The sequence below is a fragment of the Mauremys mutica genome, chromosome 10 (genome assembly GCF_020497125.1).
Source record: "Mauremys mutica isolate MM-2020 ecotype Southern chromosome 10, ASM2049712v1, whole genome shotgun sequence".
NCBI classification, from domain to species: Eukaryota; Metazoa; Chordata; order Testudines; family Geoemydidae; genus Mauremys; species Mauremys mutica.
This window is the reverse complement of record NC_059081.1, coordinates 51,334,118-51,353,562: the sequence shown is the minus strand read 5'-3', so window position 1 is coordinate 51,353,562 and position 19,445 is coordinate 51,334,118. Positions and strand designations below refer to the sequence as shown.

The following is a 19,445-nucleotide window of genomic DNA, read 5'->3' as shown; positions in this document are numbered from 1 at the left end:
ATTTTGAGATATATGCATGATGTGTATGCAAAACTGCTATCTGTGCCATAATGCACACTTCTGGGGTTAAAATAGTAATAATATCCTCAGTGTCCAGATGCAGTTATTTTCTGTAAATGAGCTATGAAGCAGTGTGATCAAGTCTTGGGAATTATGGTCTTCATAGTTTAGAGGACATTTTTTTCACAACAATTTTTTCCATGTTTAACCCTTTTCATGGAATGTATAGGACCCCATGCTTTCCCTCATAGTGGAGTTTTCTAAAACCAATTTATTAGCCACTAACTTGGCCTTCCAGTCTTTTTGACCAGAGCCGTGATAATCATCTGGTGAGCATTCCAAATGCAAGCTTGAGCAGCCTGCAGTGGTTCTGGGATCTGCAACCTGTCACATTGCAACAACTTCTTCATGACTCTCCTTCAGAAATGAAACTGGCACAAAGCTATGTCTGCACTGAGACCATAATGGCACCTCCCTTTGAACATGTAGAGAAATCTGGGCCCCTAGGTGCCCCAAGTTCTTCAACATGCCAATCATATGAGACAGATTTAATGTGTCAGAGCACAAATTTCAATAGAAGGCATATGCCGGGGCCCAGTGTAAACACAGATGGCATTAAGTTCTTCTTTGAAAGTAGTTGGAGGTGTAGAGAAAGTGAAGGGTATAGAGCTGCAGAGGAAAAGGGAGTGGGTCACGCTAGGAAGTCCTGAAGCCAGTAGACGACCAGTAGCAGGAAAGATCACGTCAAGGCAAAAACACCTATTGACCTGTACTCACAACTGCCAAAATTCTCATGGTTAGGTGCACCATAAAATTCCTCATCCCAAATGCCAAACCTTCTTGCACCTGTCCCCCACCTGCAAATATTTCCTCAACCGGACACATGGTTCACACTAAGGCCTAGTCTACACTATGGGGGGTGGGTGTCGAACTAAGGTACGCGACTTCAGCTACGCTAATAGCGTAGCTGAAGTCGAACTACCTTAGTTTGAATTTCCTACCTGACCAGACGCCGCGGGATTGAACTCCGCGGCTCCCCCGTCGACTCCGCCACCGCCGTTCGCGGTGGTGGAGTTCCGGAGTCGACGGGAGCGCGTTCGGAGTTCAAACTATCGCGTCTAGATTAGACGCGATAGTTCGAACTCCGAGAAGTCGAACTCTCCGCGTCGACCCGGCGGGTAAGTATGGACCTACCCTAAGATTCCAAAGAACTTTACTAGAATTACTGACAGCATCATGCACAATTTTATAATGGCTCATCACAATTCAGTATTTGAATCCCATCTAAACCAGAATTATCTAATGAAATAAGAGTATACACAGACATAAGAAGCTAATAATATTATTCATTTCTTCCCTATACTTCTCCTGTTCCACAAAAAAAAAAAATCAAAATACTCAGCTCCTATAATAATTCTTAAATTCATATTAGAGTCATAGAGTAATAAACTTTAATTACAAACATTAGTAGATTTCTTTACTAGCTACCAGGATATAATTGGTTTAGGGCTTCCCACCTCCTATCCCCATTATAAACACATACGCTTATACTGAGGTTATCAGATTATTTTTTTTCTCTTCCCCCTGTAGAACAGGGTGACAAAAACAGCGTCCTGATGAAACAGGAAATGGTGATGTTGCAGGAAATGCTCAATACCTTAGACTACAAAAGAAAGGTTGGTAACATGTTTTGTCATTTGTGGTTCATTTGCTTTCTCCCCCTACTCCCACACTGAATAATCACATGTAAGGAAGCATTTGCACAAACTCTCCCATCAAAAAGAGCAGGTAAACATCATTTTGTGTTACAAATACCAGGGAGATGATGGGGTGGGAGTGGGGGTTACTAGCAATTAAATAACTGGCAATTCTAAAGAGTACAACTAAGGGCATGAGCCTATTAGTTGGCAGGTGAGGATTAACCATCACCTTACAGGAACTGTTCTGGATTCATCCCCTTTGTTTGCAAGTTACTGCATTTAAAGGCAGGAAAAAAACCCACTCCAGATCAATGTAATCCCGTAACCACAAAACCAGACACCACACTATTGAGTGCAATTGAATGCCAACTGATGATGGGAAAGCACTCCTTCTATGTCTATTTTTTTTGCTGTTCACCTTGGAGTAGCTTAAAAACTTCCATATAATTTCCACATAGACTTTTCATCATTAAAGAAAAGTCTATGTGGGGATACAATCGAAGATCACAGAAAGGAGCTTGTGACCTTAACGATGCTTCTACATGGCAAGCTCCAGGAGGTGTTATGCCATAATAAATTCACTAAAAAAAAAAATTATCTGTAAAAAGAATTCATTAATATTCAGGACTATTTTTAGTACAATGGATGGAGAATCCAGTCACCTGAACCCAAGCAGTAGCGGTATAAGTATGGTCACTTTCTCAGAAATAAAAATTAATCCATAAGCATTAGAACATTATATATTTAAAGCCTTAAGTAATTTGAATATGGTGTTTCAAAGAGAAACGCTTAAAAACAAGGTGAATCCAAAACACTTTATTGCACATTAACGTATTGCACATTTTTCCTTACTCTAAGAAATTAAAATGTATGGCCAGCATTATAATTGACTGCAATTATAATTTATAATTTGTAAGCTTTATCGGTGTTCCCTGTGATCAGTTGGTGACACTTTTCCTATTCCTTTCAGGAAGTCCTTAGTAAAATGGCACAAGTAATAAATGAAAGTGACGTCTTGATGAACAACATGCTGCTTGAAGAGCTTCTAGACTGGAAGAAGCGCCAGCAAATTGCCTGCATTGGAGGTCCTCTACATAGTGGGCTTGATCAGCTCCAGAACTGGTAAACTTACATTTACTTTTAAGTTTCCAGTGAAAACCACAGGAAGTCTGCTGCTTCACAGTAGCCCAACGCATGTAAAAAGATACGACAGCAGCTCTGATGGGACCCTATGTATGAATTAATTGAGTTTGCTGCTGATATGGTAGCAGTTAAGGAAATAAGTAACTGAAATGCAATGGGCTTTGATAGGTATAAATGTGCTATTAGAATGAATACAAAACAACAAGCTACACACAGAGACTCATCACTTGCAGATTGTCAAACAAAACAACAGCAACAAGCCTCCCATATATCACATACACTTCCTCAAAGGAGTTTTGCTAAAAAGAAATAAATAGCTTGATTAAAACCACACATAAATGTACAGATCTAGTCAAAAACCCACAGAGAAACAACGCTGTCATTTCATGGCGTCTGACTTCTCTGTGCGTATTAGAGTGGCACACTGAGCTCACTAAACTCGTCACTTGAGGACAGTGGGAGTTTTATCAGGGGAAGAAATAGGTAAAGACTTCATGCTTTGACTCATTCAATGCAACACTTCACCAGATTTGAAACAATAGGTCATTGTAACAAGTAGGAGTTAAAGGAGAGATCATAGCCTGTATTTGAAAATACCACAAGGCTCAAAAGGAGGTTGTCATATCTAGATTCAAAGTTCAAATTGGAACATAAACATAATTAAATTTGACAATTATAATGGAGCCAGAGAACATTCTTGTTCCATTCAGAGCCTTCCCAACAATTTTTTTATGTCCCTGAAGCTTTTCCCCCCAACTGGAAGAGGTATAGTGAAGGTCAGCAAGGAAAAAGGGAAAGAATGGCAGAGGGGGAAACCACCAAAAACAAAACCATTTTTCACTGTTGAAAAAGTTTTAGTTTTTCATCAGAAAACTGATAGCAAAATGAAAAATTATTTTGGTTGAAAAGCTTTTTTTTGTTTTGTTACCAAAATATTTTTTCAATAAAATTTTTTCAACCAGCTCTACCTGATCTTTTTGTAAGGACCTATGTGAATTTGTGACAAAGATATAACAGGACAAATCTTTAAGTCCTGGCTCAGTTTTTATCCATTCCTCACACAGTTATGGGAAGGGAGACTTTTTTCAAAGTCCCATATGGGATTTTAGCCACATAAATCTCATTAAAGTGAACTGTTAGCCAAGTGTGCTTGGGTTGGATTTTCACAGTTATCTCCTCACTTCTCTGGGATATAAATGTTCTTCTCTTAAAGAGCATGTTTTGCAAAAAATACTACTGAGCTGTGGCATTATTGTCCTGTAGTAGTGGTTGCATATATATTTCTCTTTAGCAAGTCACAGGCAGCGTCAATGAGGACTTTTGGGAAAAGGCTCATTTCTGAAGTGTTATAGGAACAATTTGGCCAATGGTTCACATGTATTCATTTAACTGGCTGAGGTTAGCTTGTATAAGGCTAGTAAATGACAATCAATTCTAATTCTATGATTTTTCTGACAAGAACGTCAGTAACTAATGTTCTAATAAGCAATTTATATGAGAGAATGTAACAATCATTTGTTCTGCAATAGTTTTACACTGCTGGCAGAAAGCCTTTTTCAAATAAGAAGGCAACTGGAAAAATTGGATGAGCTGTTGACTAAACTGACTTATGACGGAGATCCTATTCTACTGCAAAGGCCTCACCTGTTGGAAAGAGTCAACTTCTTGCTCTACAATCTTTTCCGAAGGTACATCAGCTGTTATACATTTTGTGTGCCATTTAAGATGCAGGATCTAACACAATTTATCATTGAAAAGAAAAAATGTGACCATATCTGCAATGATTTTAGAGCTTGGTATTTAAAGGTAATGAGCACCTACAACACTAACAGACATTGGTAGGAGCCTGGGGATAGGAGTTTCACGAATCAGGCCCTTAAAGTTTTGTGGTCAAGTTCTGCCTTTGGATTAACATGCATAACTCCCATTGATTTCAACAGGAATCATCCATGTGCCTCTGGTGTGGTACTAGGGGATGCCAAATTCTTCCATGCCTCTCCTCCCGCCCCATGAGTGCCACCTTCAGGCATCTCTTTTAGTTTCTTCCTTTTAAGTAAACCATATTTTGTTACTGTTCCATCCCTGGTGTTTTGCCTATGCTGTGGATTTACCACATGTGACTGCACTGTTAGCACATACCTAGGACTGGCACTGTCTAAGAGCAAATTTTGGCCATTTATCTTTAAAATATGACAGAAATGTGAAATAATTATTGTATTTCCTGTTTTAGACATTTTATTGGAACCAATTTTGTAGCATGTTTTCCTGCCTCATTTGTGGTGGTGACTCTTTGCTATATCTTTTAGCGGAATATGATATCGGTGTGCTATGATGTGTTCTATTATATTCAACTACTTCATTTTTTATGGGCCTGGGATGTACACCTGCCACTCCAATATGCATAGAAAAGTCACCCTCCATGATATGAAAGCCTTTTGACTAGTTCTGTACAATTATTCATGCTTTTAATCAAGCTATTTCTTTTCCAACTAGTTCATTTGTGATTGAAAGGCAGCCCTGCATGCCCACCCATCCCCAGAGGCCAATGGTACTTAAAACCTTAATACAGTTCACTGTCAAACTAAGGTAAGTAAAGGAAGACTAGCATTAATTCCTTTATTTCCATATTACATTATCTCCTGGGAGAGCCAACATTTAACACATTGGGCCAGATCCGGATGACTACACTCAAGCAGAGATCCTATTGCCTTCAATGAGAATTTTCTTGAGTAAGGACGTACATACACTGTGGTCCAAATTCTGCCGCCTACAACTATACATGGAGTAAGATACTGCTCAACGTGAGTGAAAGTGGCAGCTTCTCACTCTGAGTAAAGACTTCAGATGTTTGCCTGGTCACATTTTTAAAAAAAATCCTTTATTGGATTCTTGCTTTAATGACATTGCAAACAAAATAAGGCACAAAAACAAAGTGAATAATATATCACATCATACAAGCCAGCTCTGCAGTAGTTTCAAGGCTACTCTTGCACACAAGCAAGGTAAATTACTGCATTTTTGGAGGCTCGTGTCTTCAACAGCTCAGAACCTGAATTTACTCCCCACTGGCTCCTTGCCTGCTCTGAAAATAGGACTGGGTGGTGGAACTCGCAGCTGAATCCCATCCATGAGCAGTAAGAACAGAGGGAACTGGATCATTCTTGTGTGGGGACGAGGGTACAAGAACCCCAATGCTTAGTATCTTCTTGATGTCTCTCACAACACAGCTGCAGGTCTTATGCATTCACACTTTGCCTGTGCCGTCCTAACTTTCGTCACATGCCAGCACTTATGATGAAGAGGGAGGCACTTGCCACGTTATCTCCCTCACTCCCTCAACTTAAGCTTGGGACCCTGCAAATCATGATGCAGCTCTGGGTACTTGGTCTGGTTTTCTTTAAAATGGGATTTTAGAGACCTTTGGCCTGGACTACACTACCCGGGGCGGGGGGTGGGGTCCGAAATAAGATATGCAACTTCAGCTACAGTATTTGCGTAGCTGAAGTTGAAGTATCTTAGTTCGACTTAACTGGCCGTCCTCACGGCGGCGAGTCGACTGCCGCGGCGCCCCCACCGATCCGGTGGGTAGTATAGACGTACCCTTTGACTAGGGAACTCCCAGCCTTTATTCTATAATGACAAAATATCTTTACTATATAAAAGGGACAAGTCCTAGTTCTGATTGTTCAGTTTTACACTTTTTATTTCCCAGGCTACTAATTAAATTGCCAGAGCTGAACTACCAGATCAGAGTGAAAGCAACTATTGACAAGTAAGTGATCACATTATACAGCTAGGGCTCACAGTCTTTGTTGCTGCTTTAGGTAATTTTAAAGTTGTGTTTTTAAAATACAAGACCTATTTGAATGTTAAGGAGGTCTATTAGAGTCAGTAACTGCTGAAAGATTTTCTTATGTTTAAAAAAAAAGCTTAATTTTTACTTGATTTTTTAAAATTCGAGGCAGCAATTCCAATGAAGATTTGTAACAGAAGCAGTGTGAAACACTGGTTTTGGCTGGCAGCAGCAGCATATTCATGCAAACCGTTTTCCAGCTTTGAGTCCTGTGGGATTGTGCCCCTTGAATTCTGCATTTACACCAATCAAAAAAATTAAAGGGAACGTGTAGCAGTGCGACGACTCACCGGCGCGGCGCCTCCTACTGGATTTCCAGGGAATTCGCTCTTTTCCAACTCCGGCATGCCCTCTGCCGGCTGATGTCTCGCCTGCCGCTGGCCCCCCATGTCCCTCCCAGACCCCGGTGCCCTTTGCCCAGGGGTTCTGCCCACCACAGTACCCCCCTGCTCTGGGTCTCCCCTCCCAGGGGAACCCCCAACCGTCTAAACGCACCTTGCCTCAGTGGCTACTGCCAGTCATCATCTAGCCCCCGCTCCCTGGGGCCGACTGCAGTCTGTAAACCACTCATCATCAGCAAGGGGGTTAGGACCTGCTGCCTATCTCTGGGCTGCCCCCTGCAGCCCCAGTACCCTTCTGTAGGCCCTTAACAAGACTTGCAGCCTGGGGTTTTACTAGGCTGGAGCTCCCCAGCTCCCTCTGCCCTTCCCCAGCACTGCTCCACCCTAGGTACCCTGCTCAGCTACCAGGCAGTCAGGTCCTTCTCTCTCAGGAGCTAGAGAGAGTGTTCTTTGAGCTCCTGCCTCACAGCCCTTTTATAGGGCCAGCTGTGACCTGATTGGGGCATGGCCCCTAGCTATGGCTGCTTCCCCAATCAGCCTAGGCTTTTTCACAGCCACAGCCCTCTCCGGGGCTGCTTTTAATCCCTGTTCCTCAGGAGTGGGGCAGCCGCCCCACTACAGAACGTCAAGCAGTTTTGCCGAGTTTTGGGTGGAAACCATAAGTTAGCCCAGGTTCACTAACAGGTTCTCATACCCAAGTGAACATGGGTTGTGTAATGAAAGCCAAAGCGCATCTGTCTTTTCAATGCCCCTATACTCTTGACAAAATTAGGCTGTGTTAATTTGTAATCACAAAACAAATAACTACTAAGGTCCAGCTCCTTGAAGGGAATGGGAGTTTCAGGTTTCTCACTGGCTGTTCTCAGCACAGCCTTTGGCCCTAGCCACATGTCAACTTCTAATTGAATGATTCTAACCAGGGCCGGCTCCAGACCCCAGCGCACCACGCACGTGGTTGGGGCAGCGTGCTGCGGGAGGGCGGCAGGCGGCTCCGGTGGACCTCCCGCAGGCATGCCTGCGGAGGGTCCGCTGGTCCCGCGGCTCCGGTGGAGCATCCGCAGGCGTGCCTGCGGGAGGTCCACCAGAGCCGCGGGACCAGCGGACCCTCCACAGGCACGTCTGTAGGAGGTCCACCAGAGCCGCGGGACCGGCGACCGCCAGAGCGCCCCCCGCGGCGTGCCACCGTGCTTGGGGCGGTGCAATTCCTAGAGCCGCCCCTGATTCTAACTTGTAACTAATTAATAGCATAACTAGCTCTAAAAGCTAAATTTATCTCAAAGCATCACACAGTCCCAGATCCTGCTAACATTTACATACCTGCCTAACTTCACTTCTGTGAATAGTTCCATTGACTTCAATTGGACTACTCAGGGAAGTAAAGTTAAGCATGTTCTTGGAGGACTGGTGCTATAGTTAGTAACTATGGAAGCTCAGAGTGTTCCACCCCTGCCAGAGCCTGAGCTTGGCACATGGCTGTCTTCCTGTAAGTGGTTTCTCCCAGACCTTCCCTTTTTTTGTTTTACAGTGTGAACAGGACACCTTCTTCCCAGGTGTCTGTGCAGCAGGACATCTCAGAGGGCATTGCTCTACATGCTGATGCTGTGTGCATGTCCTCCAGTCATTCTGTGCCCTGCTGTATAGTTGCCTATATTTTCCCAGAATGCAATGATGCAAACGTAGTTAGGCAGAGTGGTAGCTTTGGATATGCACATATGGTTCTGATAGCAGAAAAAAGGCTGTGGGGGCACAAAGTGAATCATATTACTTATAACTAGCCACATGTTTGACTACCGGTAATTACAGAACAAAAGTCACAGCTGGATTTGTAATATGGATGAACCTTTAGAGGCCAAGGCATAATTTAATCTGCTCTTTTAAAAAAGGTGCTATTTAGTTTGAATGCATACTATATATATACATATTATATATATACACACACACTGGGTTACAGGATATATTTTCTCTCTTTTTTTTTTAAGGAATGTGTCAACTGCAAGGTAAGGCTATAAAAGTTTAAGACTTCTTAACTTATCCCACATTATTTTATCTGCCATTGTGTACATTATTGTAATGTGTTTTCTAGTAATCGCAGATTTGTTCTATGTGGCACTCATGTCAAAGCTATGAATATGGATGAATCTGCAAATGGAAGTCTGTCTGTAGAATTTAGACATTTGGTAAGTTTGCCAGGTACTGTTCTTGTCATGTGACATTGGTAAAGCAATCACAGAATTTTTTTTTTTTTAATCTGAACAAGGAAAACTGTATCATTCCTATAGCTGTCTCTCTGTCTTGCTGCTTCACTATAGACCTTCTACCTAGAACCTTTCACAGCCCCATTATGCCCTGCTTTTTGCTGGAGTTGTAAAGAAACAGCACGCACAGCCCCATAGTACTTGCTTTTACTCTATCAGGTATGTGCTATACAGTGCTCACTGTTAATACTCTACACAAGATTAGGTACCATGTACTTTCTGCTCTACAAACCAATCTCCCTCCCATCCCCTCTGTGTCCAGTGGCTCTAGATTTTTAATCTGACTTCATATGATTTTAGCTTTTGTGTTTCCATATTTGCTAGTGATAATTATTTTGGATATTTTCTCGAATGAACAAATGAGCTGACCAAGTAGTCAAACATTATATAAAGGAAAAGGGGTGTTTGAAATATTTTGAATGAAAATTTTCCCATCAGAAATGGAGTTTTGTCAAAATCAACATTAATTCTGGGTCTCTCGTGTCCCCATTCTCCTGATTGGTCCTGCTGCCTGACTGGACTACATCTCCAATAATATGTTGTGGTCTCTTTCTGTGACTTAACCACTGTGGGGCATCATAGAAGTCCTGCAAGAATGGAGTCTGCAATTAGAATGCAAGGCTTCACTTTTTGCATTCTTGTTTAGTTTTTTTTTAATTATGAATTTAGCTTTATGGAAATATTAGGAGTTAATTGTGTCTTTAAAAAACTTTTATTTAAAATAATCATTCACTGAATAGATTTATCAAGAAACACCATCAGAGCCTTAACTATAGGTATTCAGTGTAAATGGTGTACTTATCACAAGATTACCTAGTGCCATTAATTTATGGCAAGGTAAATTTTGATTCCACCAGCCATTTAGTGTCACGGGACAATTAATTACTATTTTGAGATCCCTGAAGAAATCATATGTTAGTTTCTGAAGGATGCACAGCACAAATAGACTATCACTATACAACCATAGTAGTAAAACCACTGTGGTGAATACTGCTGCTAAATATTTCTGTATATAAACTTCCTGAATATAGATCTTAATTTCCATTTTACAGCAGCCCAAAGAAATGAAATCAAGTGCTGGAAGCAAAGGAAATGAGGTATAAGTTTTGGAATATGTTTTTTTATGACTTTCAAATAAAAAGTATTTTAGAATGGATTTCTACTGATCTCATTTGTAGGCATGTTAGCTTTTGAAATAAACACAGTCATGATAAACTGAACAGTAGACAGTTGTAATACAATAAAAATACATGAGAATTTTCAGAAATATGTTTTAGAAGTTTGAATTAAAAAGCCTCAATTTTATAAGTTTTAGAAGTTTGAATTAAAAAGCCTCAATTTTATACAACCAAAACAGTTGGATTAGACAGCAGGATATATGTATCCAAATGCGTGTGTTTCTTCTTAAGGAGTATTCTTTTAAATTGGGCCCAACATTTACATTTTGTAAAAACAAAGTTTTATGAAATCCAGAACAAGAGAAATGTTTCCACAGACTTTTTTTAAAAAAATCCAGTAAGAACAGTCCATTAAATAAGTAAACTAAGGGCCAAATTCAGAACTGGAATAAGGGTGTAATTGTATTTAAGTCAATCGAGTTGTGCCTTCAATCAGCATTGAAGTTGGACCTGCTTTGGTAATATTTATCAGAAGCTGGTCTTAGTGCGCCCCCTTGTGGTTAGATTATAATATAAAACTTCAGATTTACAGAATAACTAACACACACTGTGGCCTATCCATGCTCTCTGACATTTGGGAGACTTATGGACAGTAAAAGTGAACAGATGTTGTGATTGACTGTGTCCTAGAAGAGTCTAAAAGTATGCTTCCCCCATATACCCCAAAGAAAAATTTACATGACCTCAAAATAGGCATTTTCTTGCTCTCTAAAAAACACACACTTTTAAATAGATACCATTAATATTGGTGTAGGGGCATCAGTATGAATTAGTATTTCGAGTAAGTTTGCTATAGATCCTCAGGTTTTTTGTTTAATATGGATTAAAACAAAAATTAGAAACCTACACATGAATGTTTGTACAGCTTTAACTGTACCAGTATAGATAAAGTGGTATAACCCTCTAGTGTGGATGCAACTATACCAGTATAAAAATAGTATGGAATATTCCTGTCCGGGAAGAGGAAAAGCTATACTGGTATACAGTACCCTTCTACCATCCGCATTAGGTGTTATACTAGTATATCTTTAAAAAAAAAAAAACCAACACATTCCTAAGACACAGTTATAAGAGTACAAAACCTGTGTCTAGACCAGGCCTTAGTAATAGAGTTTAGGTGCAAAATAAGAAAAGATCAGCATGAATGGTTTAAACAAAACAAAAACAACCCAAAACCAAGTAGGACACATTTTTGCACACACATCTGTATTCTTGACTGGAACAATTCAGCAGTTGAATAGTAAAACTGAAACTGAGGCCTTGGCTACACTGGCGCTTTACAGCGCTGCAACTTTCTCGCTCAGGGGTGTGAAAAACACCCCCCTGAGCGCAACAAGTGACAGCGCTGCAAAGCGCCAGTGGCTCCCAGCGCTGTAAGCTAATCCCCACGGGGAGGTGGAGTACCTGCAGCGCTGGGAGAGCTCTCTCCCAGCGCTGGCGCCGTGACCCACACTCGCACTTCAAAGCGCTGCTGCGGGAGCGCTCTCGCGGCAGCGCTGTACAGCTGCAAGTGTAGCCATATCCTCAGAGTCTGATTCTCTGTTGCTCTGCACTTTGTGAAGTGAATTTGCACTAGGGTAAATGAGTGCAAAGTGGGTGTAAAATGCTACTGCCCTGCCCTCTGTTTGTGCATCTCTTGTTAAGTTTGGATTTAGTAACAGATGCTGTGTGCTTATCTTAGTTGTTGATGAGTCTTTCCTATTAAATCCAAAATCATCCAAGGCTAAATGCTCCCCTCCCTTTATGCAGCTCAGTGGGAAGCAAAAGAGCACTGATGGCATGAAGAAAAGTTGAGGCCTGTGCAGATGGGACAGGTAGTGAAAGAGGATATTCCTCCAAGAGATCACATCCTCCCCCTGAGAATTTCTCAGTGCCAAGTGTCCACTCAAAACTAGTATCAGAAACCCCAAGTGTTCAAAATGTGTGCATCAGGCCCCCAAAGAATGTTATGAGATTATTTAAAAATCATGAGACTTTAAACAATTAGTGTTTGAGGTTTTTTATTTGCCGTCTAGTTTGTTAGCTTTTTAGGTTTTACATTTTCCAAATTCTATGTCCAGGAAGGTTAGCAACATTTGTTTAAAGAAAACCCACAAAAAGTAAAGGAAGATTCTCACATAACCACAGGTCTCCAGGAAATGGGACTTTAAGTTAAAAAAAATAAGACAAGATTCACAATAAAATTGTGAGCGTTGGCACCAGTGTGAGGGATATGGGCTGGATGGAAGAGAGGGGCCGGGAAAAGGCTGTACTTTGTGTACCATTATTTTTGGTAAATGGGATCATATCCAGAATGCAGTTACAGCATTTCTGAGCAGCTACATATCCTCTGATCATCCTTCTCCACCGTCAGAGGGAGTCACAGCCATGCTGCCAGCATGTGGGGGAAGCCAGTGGCAGCAAGAGCCTTTTGTGTTGGGGGAGGACAAGAAACAGCACAGAGACAGAGTGATTCTATGTGAAGATCCTTGTGATTTGGCCATGCTGTTACTTTTGTTCTTACTCCTGTGTGTGGCTTATCTGGCCGTGCCACAAATTTGCCAGCTTTCTCTCTATTGCTACTGGCCCCCACTTTCTGAGGTGATAGTACAAGCCTGTTGGTGGCTACTTCTTGTCCTCAAATCTTTTCTGCTGGGTACTTCCACTTGCTGCAGGCAAGAGGAGACTATTACTTTCAGTAGGAGGGTTTAAGTAAAACTGCTGGTGGATCCCTGCATGCAGTGACAGGGGCCAAACTTCTACCAACTTCTGCCTTTTTATAAGCACAGAACGTGCTCTCCAAGTATGTCTGTGGTTACGGTTTTCAGATCTGCACTTCAAAACACATATGGTCAGTGTTCTAGTCCTGTACGGGGAATTACAGTTAATCATTTTAGTTAACAGATGGAGACAATTGTCAATGTTCCATGCTGCAACTGCAATTGGAAAAAAATATACTGAGGCTCTAGAAATGAATTCAGAAATGAGGTAGCTCAAGTATCCTGCTTGGTTGTTCTAGCGGTGTTATTTGTGCCACACTGCTGCTGGTCCCAAGTTCTGAAAAAAAAGGAGAAGGCAAAGGAGTGTAGTAGCTAGAATAGGCAAATAAGAGCTGTCCTGAGAGAGGTCAGGGCAGGGCCGCCCAGAGGATTCAGGGGGCCTGGGGCAAAGCAATTTCAGGGGCCCCTTCCATAAAAAAAAAGTTGCAATACTATAGAATACTATATTCTCATGGGGACCCCCGCGGGGCCCAGGGCCTGGGGCAGATTGTCCCACTGCCGCCCCCCCCCCCCCGGGTTGCCCTGGGTCAAGTGCTTTTGAAAATCCCACTAGGCAGCTATCTACATCTTTAGGTGCCTGAATACCTTAAAAATCTGGCCCAGGGCAGAGACAGTTTTTAATTCTATGCTTGGTTAGTTCTTCCATTCCAGGTAATTGTCCATGAAAGCCTCTTGATCAGAAGGTTCTGCAGCTGTGGTTTATGCCACACGAGGGGGGTGGGGGGGAGCAACTTTTTATTCAAAGCTTAACTTAGAAGGTGAACTCCAAAGCCAGTGAAACTGTGCCTTTCATGGCTTTGGATGATGCATAAAGTTGACATCATGCATTTGGGTTTTTGTCTCACTTTTGGTTGTAAAAAACTGGCTTTTCCCCATTGAACATTATACTAGGAATGGCAGGATTTGATACTTTCAGGAGGGGAACGCTGACCTGATAGGAGGTGGAAACCTGATCTGCAGCTCCCAGCTGTGATTTGCCCTTGTAGACATGGGCAAGGGGAAGGGGAGTCATGGAAGGAGACCTTCCTCATGTGACCTATGCAAAGACAGAGAATTATAAATACTCTCTGTGAGCAGGGATTTGACCTTAACCCCTCCACGGAGCAAATCAGCTGGAAAGGAAGGGGGGCTCTAGCACACTAGAAAGCAAGATACACCATCCCTTTCAATGGTACAGAGCAGTGCATGCACCCCCTGCCCCCATGAGTGCTGAGCAGCCCTGGGAGATATGCCTGAGGCACAGTCTCTCCCTGTACTGCTACTGGTGCCACAGGGGCTCCATGCAGCTCTTTATGCAAACTGCACAATCTAGAGCCCAATATATGGAGGAGCTGTTGGGCAACAGGAAAGCTAAGTGAGCAGCTGCTCAAGGTTTGAGGCTATCTCTAGAACTTGCAAAAAGCACAGTTCCTTTTGTTCATTTTTCACTTCAGTCTTTAAAAGTGCAACAATCCCTTTAACAATGTTTTCTTAGCTTCTTCAGAAAACTGCTGAAGTTTTAGACAGTTTAAGGTCAGGGTACTACTTTAAAAAAAAAAAAACACCCACGATTTTCCACTGGCTCTGCTTATACAGTATATTCAACTGACATTTTCTTTCAGTGTTGTGTTCTCTGCATAGTTTGGTTGTAGTCAGGCTGCCAAAACCAGTTTTAAGTGCCAAATTTGTTCACAGTTTTATAATGTGTTTGCTTCCTCAGGGCCCTCAGATGGTAACTGAAGAGCTGCACTCCATCAGCTTTGAAACACAGGTCTCCCTGTATGGTCTAACTATAGATTTGGAGGTGAGTGTTTTCACTGTTTTTATGGGGGGAAGAATAAGCAATTATTTGTCCTCAAGCCAAATTAATACCTATTACTTACAAGAGTTTGAGATAGAAGATGTACACTACATAGATTTACAGCAACTTTTGAGTCGCCTAATTGGCTAACTCTAATTGGCTCTGCACACTTCACTTTGGTACAGCATAAATATGATGTTCTGCAGAGAATTTAGTGCACAGCCCTGCCCCCAGTGAAGTTAGTGGCAAAATTCCCATTGAGTTCAAAAGACGCAGGATTGGAATGCCCCATGGAGCAGCACAGCATGCCGCTTTGAGAATATATCTAGATACAGATATATCAGATCATATGGCAGGAGGAAGTTTTAGGGGCCCATAATACACATGACTGTGGGTCTTCCTGACGTCAGCCACACTATGATGCCCACAAGTGGTGAATGAGCCCTACAGGTCTCCAACAGTGCTAGGGATACCCTAGGTCCCCTTCCTGCCAGACAGATGACTAGCTGTTGGCAGCTATACTTTTATTGGCTGTATGAAAGAGCTGCACAGGCAGCCCCTGGCCACAGCTACAGCCAGCCACCTGGGTCACTGCGGAGTCCAGCACATATAGCTGAGCTCTGAGACTAACATTCTCTGGACATTTGGGGGCCCATCCCTTGGGTTCACAGACCAACTGTTAACCAGCAATAGCATCCCAGCAATATGCCAAAAGACGAAGAGGTGATATTGAGACTGTTACAGTTTCCAATACTCCAAAACTATTATGCTAATTAAAAAACAAAACAAAAAAAAACACATGCTAGCAGATTAATACATTCCCCAATGAATGCCTTGTCTGCAACACTCTGTAACATTCATGTACTCTTGTCTTCTTCACCAGACAAGCTCTTTGCCTGTAGTGATGATTTCCAATGTCAGTCAGTTACCTAATGCTTGGGCTTCTATTATTTGGTACAACTTGTTGTCAAAGGATTCTCAGGTAGGTCTTCAAATCCCAAATATTAATTTTCTGTATATTTCAAGTTTCTAGTTATGCACTTGTCAAACAAATGTATCAGCAGAAAGATATTTTTTCCCAGATCTGATACTTCTAGGAAATCTGGCCTTTTTTTCCTGCGCACACACACGCTATATTACAAATTAGCTGTAAATCACATTTATAATAATAATACCATTAACATTATGTAGAGGATTGAATGGGTCTTTGGATCGAGCTATGGTGCCTTTTTTACCTCCAGATTGTCAGTTCAAATGTAAGATGGTAACAGGTCAGTACTGACCTGTTACCATTTGACTTCTGGTTTTTGGTCTGTGTGAAATGACTTATTGGAAGTTTCCAATCTATTTATTACTGATTTGTATTATCATAGTGCCTAGGAGTCCCCGGCATGTACCAGGACCCCACTCTGCTGGGCACCATACATAGTTCATAGTGGACAAATCTCATCATCACAGAGTAAACATTCTCAGCTGGCATGTTGGTAGTCTTGGTAAAGAGACCAGTGATGGAATGGGCTTGTAGATTTAGTTACCCTTTCACTCTCTTGATGTGGTTTCTCTGCAACAGGACTTGGGCAAATTGAAAGGGTATACTTGGAAGTCTTGTACTCCTGCTTCTTGCACTGTTCCTAATTTGTGAGTATATGGAACACCTTAGAAGATTGCCTTGTACTAAATACCATCAACCTATAGCATTCACAAACAGTAACTTCACTTGAAAAAATTATCCATGCCTGTGATTAATCTATATTCACGTTATATATAAAAGAGCTTTCATTATTCAGATTAATTCATTGGCATATGTAACTCACAGCTTGAACATCAGTCTGTCAAATTGGATACATAAGAGTTTCTGTACTGTATTAAATACAGTTTTCCCTCACTTATTTCACAGGAGTTAGTGCTTTTATTAAATTAGAACATTAGTAAGTGGACTGGTATCACCTGCTAGTAGCCCCAACTTCAGGGAGGTTCTCAGTCTGTGGGAGGCTCAGCACAAACTGCTAAGTTAGTCACATCAATTATCTTTACCAGCATTACTTCTACCACATTGTGGAATAGCTGTAATAGTAGCTCTGAATGAGAAACTCCTCTAGTTTTTCAGTCAGGGTTTGGTGGTTGTCCGTAGATGTTGTGAGGAGAGAGAATGCAAGAAAGGATGTGTCAGAATGCCAACAAGAATTGGCAGGCCAAATGACAGTCCCTCTAGATATCAATTTTAACCCAAACAAAACTCTTAACCGAAGTCTTCTGAGCACAGTCATTAGTCTGTTCTAGATTAAAGGATTCAAATGGGGAAAAAAAACCTCTGTCAGCCAGGCTATAAAAAGAATTTAACATATTGCTATACAGGGTGTCTAAAGCAGTGGTTCCCAAACTTGTTCCTCCACTTGTGCGGGGAAAGCCCCTGGCGGGCCGGGCCTGCGCCACTTCCAGCAGCTCCTATTGGCCTGGAGCAGCAATTGGCCAAACCTGTGGATGCGGCAGGTTAAAAAAAAAAACAGCCCAGCCCGGCCCGCCAAGGGCTTTCCCTGCACAAGCAGCGGAACAAGCTTGGGAACCACTGGTCTAAAGGGTTAGTTAATAGACTTGGCACACTGAAGTTGTGTTTGCTCCGGATGGAAATTGTCTTCTGAGAACACCTGCTGTTATTGGTCAGCTTTTCAATAGTTAGCATTGTTAGTCTCAGAAGAAAGTGCTGCTATCAAAACTAAGGTGCATCTGACTTCCTCTTTGCAGTTTGAAACGTCTAATGTTTTTCAGAGTGGCTACCAATGTATAAACAAAGCATGAATTCTATTGCAGAACCTGGGTTTCTTTAACAATCCTCCTACTGCCACTCTGGGTCAACTCTTAGAAGTACTGAGCTGGCAGTTTTCATCTTATGTTGGTCGTGGACTCAATTCTGAGCAGCTCAATATGCTGGCAGAGAAACTTATAGGTAAGAACCATAAAACTATGATAGCGGTTCAATTTCCATTTACTTCTAAATGTTACACATGACAGGCCACGCTCTGCCCACTTGCAGGTTAGAGGTCAGAATTCATGCCCCAAATCCCCTCCTCCACCACCACCCTTCTTCCTCCACATTGTTCGCTAGTTCTAACCCAGTTTGTAAACACACAGTTTGCCTTCCTCCCCTTTGTGGTCTCATGTGCTGTTGCCACAGGTGACATCATGTTTCAGTAACACAAACCACCTCCACCACTCAGCTCAGCGTTGCCAATTGTTTGTTAATACTTTCAAAGTAAAAAAAAGTATGTTTCACCTTATTCATGACAAAAAGTGCCTCAGCTTGTGAACTTTCAGACAGTAAGGCAAAGCAAAAGGGTGTCATAGTTGTAACAAACTATGGTAAGCTTTGTTAAAGAACTATCAACCTATTATGAAATGAAAGGTCAATCTTGGTCTATTTAAAAAAAATATATATATACCTTTTATCTTCTGGGTCACTTGTCTTCTGAAGGCAAAGAGGGATCACTCCTGCTCTGCTGATGAAGCAGGGGGACGGGAGGGGGGTCTCTATGGGCAGGAAGTGTAATAGTTAAGTCATAGTAACCCTTCTAGTAGCAGGATGGTCACTTGAAGGTTTCCACTACCTGTCCTCCTGAAGAGGATTCAGGCTTTGGAGGAGGCTGGTAGATTTATCTGTGGTTAAAAGGTGGAGAGGCTGTTCCTTCTAATGTCAGTCAGGTGGATATTGTCAGGTGGATATTGATTGGACTGATTGCCCTTTTTTGATGGAGGGAGGGAAGAAAAGATGTTGACAAAACACAGGGGGCTCCTTAGCTAGATTTTAGTTTTGGTGGAGGCTGAGGTGGGGAGGTGTCAGGATTTCCCCCCCCACACACACACACACTCTGAACTCTGGGGTACAGATGTGGGGACCCACATGAAAGACCCCCTAAGTTTATTTTCTACCAGCTTAGGTTAAAACTTCCCCAAAGCACAAATTCCTTTCCTTATCCTTGGACGGTATTGCTGCCACCACCAAATTTCAGGAAAAGGTCACTTGGAATCCCTATCCTCCCAAAATATCCCCCCCCCCGAGCCCTTCACCACCTTTCCTGGGGAGGCTTAAGAATAATATACCAACCAATTGGCTTAGCAGTGTGAGCACAGACCAGACCCTGTGTCTTCAGGACACTAAAAATCAATCAGGTTCTTAAAAGAACTTTATTCATAAAGAAAAAAGAAAAAGAATCACACCTGCAAAATCAGGATGGAAGGTAACTTTACAGGGTAATAAAAAGATTTAAAACACAGAGGATTCCCCTCTGGGGTCAGCTTCACAGTTACAAAAGCAGGAATAAAACTACCTCTGTAGCACAGAAAAATTCACAAACCAAAACAAAAGATAACCTAACGCATTTCCTTGCCCTACTTGCAATTTCTGTGGTTTTAGATGGATTATGCCAGATATATTTTTAGGA

General features: G+C 41.9%; 1 protein-coding gene and 1 long non-coding RNA gene across 3 annotated transcripts in view; one reads left to right on the top strand and one right to left on the bottom strand.

The window, feature by feature from the left end:
* Positions 1-19,445, top strand: part of STAT4 (signal transducer and activator of transcription 4) — a 67,234-nt gene that overhangs the window by 39,330 nt on the left and 8,459 nt on the right. The window contains exons 7-17 of one of the 2 annotated variants that reach the window (XM_045031892.1): positions 1,591-1,676; positions 2,671-2,822; positions 4,373-4,531; positions 5,337-5,429; positions 6,556-6,615; positions 9,017-9,034; positions 9,121-9,214; positions 10,345-10,389; positions 14,929-15,012; positions 15,893-15,991; positions 17,818-17,953. In XM_045031892.1, coding sequence (XP_044887827.1) covers positions 1,591-1,676; positions 2,671-2,822; positions 4,373-4,531; positions 5,337-5,429; positions 6,556-6,615; positions 9,017-9,034; positions 9,121-9,214; positions 10,345-10,389; positions 14,929-15,012; positions 15,893-15,991; positions 17,818-17,953 — 1,026 coding nt within the window. The remainder of the gene's footprint in view (positions 1-1,590; positions 1,677-2,670; positions 2,823-4,372; positions 4,532-5,336; positions 5,430-6,555; positions 6,616-9,016; positions 9,035-9,120; positions 9,215-10,344; positions 10,390-14,928; positions 15,013-15,892; positions 15,992-17,817; positions 17,954-19,445) is intronic. The other variant, XM_045031893.1, reaches the window with a different exon arrangement.
* On the bottom strand, positions 12,471-18,651 carry LOC123378293. Its single transcript, XR_006582548.1, has 3 exons — positions 18,447-18,651; positions 14,161-14,265; positions 12,471-13,506 (listed from the first exon to the last, which is right to left on the bottom strand). It is a non-coding gene; the product is annotated as an uncharacterized LOC123378293 (long non-coding RNA).